The sequence below is a fragment of the Oncorhynchus clarkii genome, chromosome 7 (assembly GCF_045791955.1).
Source record: "Oncorhynchus clarkii lewisi isolate Uvic-CL-2024 chromosome 7, UVic_Ocla_1.0, whole genome shotgun sequence".
NCBI lineage: Eukaryota > Metazoa > Chordata > Actinopteri > Salmoniformes > Salmonidae > Oncorhynchus > Oncorhynchus clarkii.
In genome coordinates, this window is record NC_092153.1 from 44,971,775 (window position 1) to 44,982,338 (window position 10,564).

The 10,564-nt window shown below is 40.6% G+C and overlaps 1 protein-coding gene across 2 annotated transcripts; it reads right to left on the minus strand.

Annotated features, from left to right (window-relative positions):
* Positions 1-693: 693 nt before the first annotated feature.
* Positions 694-10,541, minus strand: LOC139413357 (SRSF protein kinase 3-like). 2 transcript variants are annotated; one of them, XM_071160619.1, is made up of 15 exons: positions 10,398-10,541; positions 7,333-7,694; positions 7,115-7,223; positions 6,907-6,994; positions 6,629-6,716; positions 6,396-6,502; positions 6,087-6,252; positions 5,803-5,828; positions 5,600-5,656; positions 4,745-5,117; positions 3,936-4,033; positions 2,428-2,535; positions 2,277-2,346; positions 2,057-2,149; positions 694-1,879 (listed from the first exon to the last, which is right to left on the minus strand). In XM_071160619.1, the coding sequence occupies exons 2-15, from the start codon at positions 7,580-7,582 to the stop codon at positions 1,695-1,697; spliced, it is 1,818 nt and encodes a 605-aa protein (XP_071016720.1). In that variant the 5' UTR covers positions 7,583-7,694; positions 10,398-10,541; the 3' UTR covers positions 694-1,694. The 2 variants fall into 2 exon arrangements, with proteins under 2 accessions (XP_071016720.1, XP_071016721.1); XM_071160620.1 differs by lacking the exon at positions 10,398-10,541 and having other exon boundaries at positions 7,333-7,747.
* Between the last annotated feature and the right edge of the window lie 23 nt (positions 10,542-10,564).

The following is a 10,564-nucleotide window of genomic DNA, read 5'->3' on the forward strand; positions in this document are numbered from 1 at the left end:
AAGCTTGTCAGTCTCCAATCAGGATGGAGATATTCTTCCTTTTCTTCACTTACACTTGTCCTTCTTGATGCCACCTCTCTCGCCATAAAACTGTTCCACACCTTCCAGCACAGTTCGTCTCACACACCAGCGCATGCACATTTTCACGAGACTAACCCCTCCCTACTTGCCAACCCTCCCCCTCACTTTCCGCTGCTGAATAATAGCTAACCCTTAGTGTGAACAGAGAGGAATCCCACTGGGCACGGACGTCAATTTAACATCTGGTCCCCGTTGGATCAACATAACTTTGTTGAAATGTGGAAAAAACAACGTTGAATCGACCAGTGCGTGCCCAGTGGGATGTGGAGGTCTCACTAGAGAAAGCCCACTTTCAGTCATCAACACACTCACAGCCCACCTCACGCATAAATTGGATCAGAAGGGACAACACAGAAGGAAGCAACGAAAAGAGAGGAGGTATGGCTTACCTTGCATGGACTGGGTGACCGGGCTGCAGTTTTGAACCCTACTCATCAGTATCCTAATCCCCTTTGAAGCCACTCCTCCTCTGTCATTCCACGAGATCTCATCACAGGAGTCAGGTGAATCAGAGTATTATGAATTCATGCATGAATTGGCTAAATTAACACAACGTCTAATTCTAACCCGATTTCTATTAATTGTTTTAAGAAACGTGGTAGATAATGAAAGCCTTGTATGAACAAATAGCATTTATTCAATGAAAGACAACAACAAAAGTAATGTTCCCAGTGTCCCTTTGAAAAGGCAGTATTCCAGTAAGTCTTGCCTTCTTTATGATTTTGGTCATTGATGTGCTCCAATTTGAATAATCTGAACACAGGCCATCACATCAGAAATAATCTGGAATATCAAATGAATATCTAAAGAGAGCTGTAAAATTAAACAGTGACAGTTTTACATAAACTGGATTTGTTTCTCATGTCATCTCTCCATATCAAAAGTTATTTTCTCCACATCAAACGCTTCAAATCACCCGACAAAATATAGTGATAATTGATTGCTCTCGCAGAGCAAACAGAAAAATAGCACATGCAGAAAATCATCTGAAAAAAATAACACTTTCTGAATTTCATACGTGACCCACAAAACCCCTTCCCCCACTTTTCCCCCACTTTAAAGGCACTTTTCAACCTCATAATTATCACCAGCACCAAGCCAATGTCTACATACGGTATGTGAAAACAGCATGTTTCTATGATCTGTGGTTAAACAGATAAGGTCCTAAAAAGACTTCTCTGTGACATCACAGGGTAGGATTAAAAGTAAGAGAAACTGATTTTCTAAACCTGCAACAAGTTTCTAGTCAGAGGGAGGGAATTTTCTTGCTCCCCACGTTGCCGCGTATCTCACAGTGTTAGAACATTTTTTTTTTTAAATGTTTCAACTTTTGATGATGTCATCGGGTTGAACTTTTTTAATTTATATTTTGTTCTACAAAAAGTAGAAATACGCTAATTTCATATTTAGACACGGTATTGTGCTTGAGATAATGACATGAGGTTTAAAATGGGTGGAATTGCCCTTGAAATCATCATCATATTATGGGACTTCACCTCTATAGCCTGTGTCTATGATGTAATCCAGGGTGGTTCAGACACTGGGCAGTGTTGGCGACTCTGTGTCCATGAGGGGATACAGAGGGGTTCAGACACTAGGTAACAGTATGATGTCTATGAGGAGATCCAGGGATGTTTTAAACACTGGGCAGCAGTGGCTCTCTTCTCTGGGAGGGGCTCCAGCATGGTGAGGAGGAAGGCACTGAACTGGACTGCCTGCTCCCGTGGCCACTCGTATTTATCCAGCAGGATCTCACACAAACTCCACGGATTCAGCCTTGAGATGCGCCTCAGATGCCCTGTTAGCAAACAGGGGAAAGAGTCTTAGTATTGACTGAACAGAATATGTCAAATGAATTTGATAGTCATTGTGTGGGTGAAATTAAAACAAGGGTGATTCACATAAATATGAATCAGATGCTACAAGAAACCCTTTGTGGAAACAACAGTTCACAAGTCATTGTGAATAGATATACCTTTGTGATTGAAATATCGCCTGGAGTTTCTCCCTGAGAGGGCAAACTGGGAGGGAAGGGGTCCCAGCAACTCAATTATGTGAGCAATGTGATCTGAAAGGAGACATTGGACTATGCTGGTGAAATAAATATTATAGCATTTATTTTCTTTCCTTTTTTTATGAGCAAGACCAATCACCAGGAAAAACACAGGACAGAGAGGAGAAAGGACAAGGCTTACCTTCCTCTCGAGAGAAGTTGTCCCCTGAATGGGGTTCAAACAGATATTCCCCAGTGGCCAGCTCAAATGCCTGTATGGAAATGTTAAGAGTTCTTAGTAATAGATATTATGGACAGTCATTAGGGTGGATGTGGTGCTCCTGGGTTCTCACCATGCAGGCTGTGCTCCAGATGTCTGCAGGAGTGCCATAGCCAGCCCCAATCAGGACCTCCACAGAACGGTACTGACAGGTCTGGATGTCCTCTGTGAAGTGTTTGTACTGGAGAGCAGACGTGAAGAATTAGCCCTCCATACTATGAGCAATTACTTGATATTAGCCTGTTGAATGTTGTGTATTTTGTCATCTAAGGTACCATGAAAGACCATGAAAGACCAAGTCCATTGTATGGCAAGAACAGCTCAAATAAGCAAAGAGACATGACGGTCCATCATTACTTTAAGGCATGAAGGTCAGTCAATTTGGAAAACGTCAAGAACTTTGAAAGTTTCTTCAAGTGCAGTCACAAAAACCATCAAGCGCTATGATGAAACTGGCTCTCATGAAGACCTCCACAAGAAAGGAAGACCCAAAGTTACCTCTACTGCAGAGGATAAGTTAATTAGATTTAGAGTTACCAGCTTCAGGAATTGCAGCCCAAATAAATGCTTCACAGAGTTCAAGTAACAGACACATCTCAACATCAACTGTTCAGAGGAGACTGCGTGAATCAGGCCTTCGTGGTCGAATTGCTGCAAAGAAACGACTAGTAAAGCACACCAATAACAATAAGAGACTTGCTTGGGCCAAGAAAAATGAGCAACAGACATTAGACCAGTGGAAATCTGTCCTTTGGTCTGATGAGTCCAAATTGGAGATTTTTGGTTCTAGTCTTTGTGAGACACAGAGTAGGTGAACGGATTATCTCCGCATGTGTGGTTCCCACCGTGAAGCATGGAGGAGGAGGTGTTATGGTGTGGGGTTGCTTTGCTGGTGACACTGTCAGTGATTTATTGTGATGGTGTGGGGGTGCTTTGCTGGTGACACTGTCTGTGATTTTTTTTGAATTAAAAGGAACACTTAACTAGCATGGCTACCAAAGCACTCTGCAGCAATACGCCATCCCATCTGGTTTGCGCTTCGAGGGACTATCATTTGTTTTTCAACAAGACAATGACCCAACACACCTCCAGGCTGTGTAAGGGCTATATGACCAATAAGGAGAGTGGTGGAGTGCTGCATCAGATGACCTGGCCTCCACAATCACCCGGCCTCAACCCAATTGAGATGGTTTGGGATGAGTTGGACCGCAGAGTGAAGGAAAAGCAGCCAACAAGTGCTCAGCATATGTGGGAACTCCTTCAAGACTGTTGGAAAAGCATTCCAGGTGAAGCTGGTTGAGATAATGCCAAGAGTGTGCAAAGCTGTCATCAAGGCAAAGGGTGGCTACTTTGAAGAATCTCAAATATAAAATATATTTAGATTTTGAATTATTTAATACTTTTTTGGTTAATACATGATTCCATATGTGTTATTTCATAGTTTTGATGTCTTCACTATTATTCTACAATGTAGAAAATAGTAAAAGAAATTAAGAAAAACCCTGGAATGAGTAGGTGTCCAAACTTTTGACTGGTACTGTATTCACTCATATACATAATGTCTGTCAGATAGTAACTCACCACCCAGCAGGCGTTGCCCAGATCTGCAATCTTGATGCTGATTTCATCAGCATTCTGTGGCTTCAGAAGATTCACCAACATATCTGTTTCACTGAACCCTGAAACAAAATACAAGACAGATGGTACAGATAGATATTATGGTAGATGGATGTGCCGTGAGTGCTCTGGTGTAAAATGGATGCTATGTATGATGTATTACAACATAAATATCATTCATATACACTGAGCATACAAAACATTAGGAACACCTGCTCTTTCCATGACATAGATATGAAATGAAAGCTATGATCCCATATTAATGTAATTTGTGAAATCTACTTCAATCAGTGTAGATGAAGGGGAGGAGAGAGGTTAAATTAAAGAAGGATTTATAATCCTTGAGACAATTGAGACATGGATTGTGTTTGTGTGCCATTCGGTGGGTGAATGGGAAAAAACACACTCAAGTTTCCCTGTGTATCAAGAATGGTCCACCACCCAAAGGACAGCCAGCCAATTTGACACAACTGTGGGAAGCATTGGAGTCAACATGGGCCAGCATCCCTGTGGAATGCTTGACACCTCGTAGAGTCCATGCCCCAACGAATTAAGGCTGTTATGAGGGCAAAAGGCGTTGCAACTCAATATTAGGAAGATGTTCCTAATGTTTTGTACACTTAGTGTAACTTAATCATCAGCATATGCATGAAATACTGTAATGCAAATCATGAAAGTTCAATTGAAACACTGGACAGGTATTCTGACATATACTACACGGAAATATGCTGTGACAATATACTCTATACAGGGGGCTCCAGATCAAGACTGACCATGTGATGGTGATGAGGGCTGGTTGTCTCTCTGGGTAGAAGGATGCAACACTGTAGATTGTCTAGAGCAGTGAGACATTGTAGTCAATGATGGTGCATCTTCTATCGGTGACAAGACTGACTCCTTGCTGTCAGAGCCCATTGCTTCTTCATGCAGCAGGTTCCGTCTCCATGTAGTACGCACAGGACCTGAAGGCTTAGGGGGAGAGGTGGAACTGGGAGTGCTACAGGGAGTGGTGATATTGGAGAATGACACATGAGGTTTTGCCCTCTTCTGACGGTCAACTAAAGTGTCCTCGCCCTGCTGCGGCTGTTGATGTTTGTTCTCCTTTCTCGACAACCTTGCCCTCGGGATCCTGGAAACCTTCCCGGTCTATGAGCACAGTCACAGGACTTTGATGGGAAACTTAAAATGAGACGTCTCTCATTTTGCAGCATGTTAAATATATTTTAAACCAATCTCTGCAAATAAGGTACATTTCTTTAAATATTAGTACCACAAATCCCTTTTGCATGCAGTGCATGCTAATTTTCAATGAATTGATCAAGGTGAACAATTTCACTACAAACACAAAGGTATAGTTATACATACTGAATGAATACAAATAGCAATTAGTCAACTGTGCATCTTCATTCAGAAATGCTGTTCATGTGCAAGTTAATGATTAATACACATTTGTTATAGCACACACACACCACTGCTGTTGTAATGGTTGAATGAGTAGAACACCTGAAACAATACTGTAACTATTGACAACAGCCAGATTCACAGATCGATGCTTTTCTCCAGAAGAACCTTAATAGGGCCAAGATGCAGTGAATCAGCACACACTCACAATGCCAAGTCCATCTTACCCAAACCCCAAGAGTCTGGAAAGCCACAGTCAACTTCCCCAACAAGTTTGACACAATCTAATACCAAAATTATGATAGGAGGGGTCAGAGAGACATAGGTGAAAGATGAGGTCATCAAAAGATTACCTGAAACTATGTTTCATCCTTTGTAGCAATATGGTTGGTTCATGATTTGAGACAAGACAAAGAGTTGATTGCCATACCTGCTTCTCTCTTAGACTGGTATTTTCTGGCATCAGTAGTAGATGAAGAGATCAGCAAGGCACAAGAGAGCATGAAATCAAATCATAGAGAACAAAAATAATAACATTAGGTAATATTAAACTTTGACTCATAATATTCAACATTGTTATTGCATCTCCATCTATCTGTAACAAATCTTTTCCATTTCCCTCCATCTAAAAAATAAATTAAGTTTAAAAAAGACAAGAGGGAATTGTACTTAATGACACATGTATGCCAACTTGGAATAGAGAGCAATCCTAACCTGAACAGCTTGTGGGAGCAGGAGAAACTGGCAGCTCCTGTAGGTTGGTGTCGGCTGCTAGCTCCTGGACGTAAACATCATCCACTCTCAAAAGGATGTTCTCTGGCTTGATGTCTGTGTGGATAATCTTGCATTTAGTGTGCAAGTAATCTAAGCCCTGGAGAACCTGTGATATGAGACAACAATGGTGATATACTGTGGCTACATGACACCAGGGAACACACAAAGGAGATCATCCTTTCACAGAAGCTGCTCTGGATGATAAAACGGTAGAGACAGGATGTGGAGATCCCAGGGGAAAGACACCACCTGTCTGAGGATGCTCTTAACACAGGGCAGGGGAAGGCCAGTGTAGTTGGATTTGATGATCCACTTCAGCAGTTGGTGACCCAGCACTTCAAGAACCATGCATACATCTGACACATAGCTGAATTAAGGAGAAACCATTTCACTCAGATGTGCAAGTTAACATACGACACATACTGTATGAGAAATAGATCACGGGTAAAATGATAACACGTGGATGACTTTTAAAAGGATACGCTCCCCATTGACTCCAGAGACCTTGAAGTCATCGATAAGTTGCACAACAGTGTCTCGTTTAGGGTCAGATGGGTCACTGTCCCTTACCTAAATGCAATTGATAACAGGACATAACTGGGGAGTAAACATGTGACGTTTCATTATCACCATTGTGCAACTAATAAAAGGCAATATTTCCTAATAAGCTTGGCTCTGGTTGATGAACAAGCAAGGTATTAGACTGGTTAAGCCTATGTAGCAGAGAATAAAAGGTTGAACATGGGTATACAATACTAACACATTTCAGAAGCTTGATCTCATCCAAACCAGTCTCTGTGAAGGTTGGAGCACTCTTTACCACCTTCAGAGCCACAAAACGCCTCTTCCTGCCCATACAAATAAAAAATGTGAATCACTTGCTTTAACTGTCATAATCACAATATGAAACTGAAGGTCAATCAATAACAAAAACAATGTTATCAGTATACTGTAACTATTATACTTACTCAATGTCCCAGCCTAGCCACACAGTGGAGAAGTGGCCCCATCCCAACTTCTTCACCACCTGGTAACGGTCAATGAATATTGCTCCAATTTCCACCGGGTAGTATCCACCTACAATGAACATTGAATCCTCTTTCCGATCAGCAATAAACTGTATAAAAACTCCTACCACACAATATTGTATTGTTGTTTGGTGATATTTGGCACACTGGTGAAGTACCTATACAGTAATCAGATGGATTCTCCTGTTCCTCATCATCTGATCCAAAAATCTCAGGTGAAGGGGGATATGATGATAGTTTGATGGTAAGGGGTGGTTTGGGGGTAGGGTCAACTAGTGGTTTAGGGGTCAGGGATTTGGGGGTAAGGGATGATTTGGGGGTAAGTGGTGGGTTGGGGTTAACAGCAGGTAAACTGAGGGAAAGGGCTGATATTGCAGCAGCATATCTAGATGAAGGCACATTGGACATTGTGACAAGGGACACACAATAGAACAGGGAGCCGACACCTAGCCTAGACAGCACAGGTCATGCAAGTGTGGGGTTGAAGAAAATGGAGATGAAGATGGTACACGCAGAAGGCCTACGGCAAAAAGAAAAACAGACAAACTGTTCATTAAACACTTTCACACTATTATAAATTGACATCCTAATCATTCATACATAGGATATATGAGGTTAAATCAGGCAACACAACGTGGCCAATGTACAGGTAACTTCCAAAATAAAGGAAACACCAACATAAAGTGTCTTAATAGGGTGTTTGGCCACCACAAACCCCTCTTTTAAAGTCGTGAGATCTCTTCTAGCCATGGTAGTCAAAACAATGGGCATTTTCATACATGACCCTTAGCCACTGATGCAGACCTTTGGACAATCTACATTTTAAAAAGTCTAATAAAATCCATGTAATATAGCCTACACCTTCACAATAAATCCCTTATTTATTTTAGACAGGTCTAAAGAAACATGATATGAAGAAAATGTAGCCTATTTCAGAAGAATGAATAGCATACTCTGAGTTGTCCTTAATTAGTTCCTGATCTGGCTATGCCAAATGGCTGTGGGCTACACTAGTTCATTTAACAGACAAGACTTGCTTAGAATTTCGTGGCATTATTTAATATTATGTTGTAGTATGAAGAATACAATTGAACAAAACTGAATAAAATAGACAGGATATTTTCTCCAACCGATTTGAAGGAGTGCACGCACACATGTGGCTATTCTGTTGAGCGGTTAACAAAGAAATATGTACTCCTATATGCTTATTTATAGTTATTAATGTAACTTTAGTTGTTCTACAAACGCTGGGCTATATGGTTGGATTATTAATACATTGTAAGGCTGAATGATGCGACTCTAATGATGATTTTTAAAAAGTTGCTTGAAAGACATGAGCTCTGCTTTGTTTTTTTGCGCAGTCTGTACACTCTTTGTCAGTCTCTAAATGACAAATTGAGAAGCACTTGATTATGCCTCGAATTTCCTGGCGGCCTCCCCTTTGTGTGGCGATAATGCACCCTAAAATCAGAAGCACCGGGGACGCAACTTTGCGCGTCCGAATCCAAATCCGAGGTGCATATTGAAGATATAGCCAACAAGATGAATAGGCTTAACGAACTGCAAAAGCACTAGCCTATGTCAATCTACTATCCCCCATAGTACAAATTCTACTCTGTGGGATAAATACATATTCCAAACATATTCTGGGACAGTTGTAAGATGCGATAGATCCCAAATTAATATAACCACTAGCATCCAAAAAAAATATTTTTTACGCAATGAGGCTGACGCAACAGATCAGAACATTTAGCTAAAAATGTTGATAAACTATTCGGCTATATCTTCCCATTATAAGTACAGTAATGCACACACAGCAGTAGGTTATAAACGCAAATGTTCCATTAGCGGGAAAACACCATTATCAAAAGTGACCATGAATGCGATTATGCATATAATGCTTTTATTATAAAGGTGCATTTTTATGGTGATAATTATCTTCCCCAAACTTGAAACTCACGCGCTGCATACAGTATGTATGCCCGTTAGGCTCTGCACCCCTTGTAAAGAGGATTAATATGCTTCATTTTAAGAAGTTTTTTGGCCACTTTAGTTGTGATTACAAACCTTATCAAAACATATAGGCCTATGGGTTAGGCTACATGAGGTGTCCGACTCTGATTCGAAACAGTCACACAAAAATCTTGTCTTGACATATAATAAATAATATATGTGTGAAATTCGCTTTGATTTAGAATGGCACTGTTATTGGAGAAGCCCAATAACAGTGACTGAAAGGTCACGTGGAATTTGACTGCCTTCATGACTGGTGGCACACGGTGTGGCGGTAATATGGTCACCACAAAAGCCCTAGGTGTGAATACTTATGTAAATTAGGTATTTACTTTTGATTTTCAATAAATCTGCAAAACATGTTTTCACTTTGTAATTACGAGGTATTGTGTATAGATGGGTGAGTTTTTTATTTTATTCATTTTGAATTCAGGCTGTATGTAACAACACAATTTGGAGTAGGTCAAGGGATATGAATACTTTCTGAAGGCACTGTACTTCGTATTCCTCATTTACTGAAGTATTTTCCTTTATTTTGGCACTTACCTGTATCTACAAAAGAGTAAAGCCTATTCAAATTCTAAATTTAGTAAATCTTATCATTCTAGATACTGTCTGCAATTACATTTTCAGGGTCCAGTGAATGTGCAAGAGACAGTTTATTTTTAGCTGGGTTTCGATGAATGGCTTGTCAACTTAAATAGCTCTTCAAAGCTGGCCTGTAACTATTGACTGGGTGCATGCTCTCTAGCAGAGTCCTTCTTGTAAACATGTCACAACTATAGCTAGATAGGGCCGTCTGTCAAGTCATTCTCTCAGTCAAGTCATGAAGGTGTCAAACACAACCTCCAGTTTGAGTTGTTTGGTAAGACTTCAGCACTGCCAAGTGCAGGAAACCTGTCCTCTAAATAAACATTTAAAAAAAAAATGTAACAGATGATTTACATTTGTGTAACTGATTTATAAAAGTAACTATCTAAGGCAAAACAGAAATTAGCGTGCTAATGATAGTCGTTAGGTAGCCTGAGTCTGTTCTCGACAAAAGTTGTTTATATGTTGCAGTTTGTCATTGTTTTGAAGCTGATATCAGCGAACAACTTCAAGTTCATGCAGTTATTACAAGGTGACATATTAAATAACAATTGGTTCTAAACTTTATTACACTCTGTAACTGTGAAATTATTTGTAAAATATTTACCCAAATACTTACATATAATAGTGAAAAACGGTGTCCTCCGATTTCTCTGGCAGCTGAGGGACCGTTCTTCCCTCGTCAATGTTTGCTCTGCCTGCCTGCCTGCTTGCCCATAAACACAGCATATGTTCTGAAAATGACGTGAGCTGAGCTGAGCTGTGCTGGTGGCTGGCAGGACACTG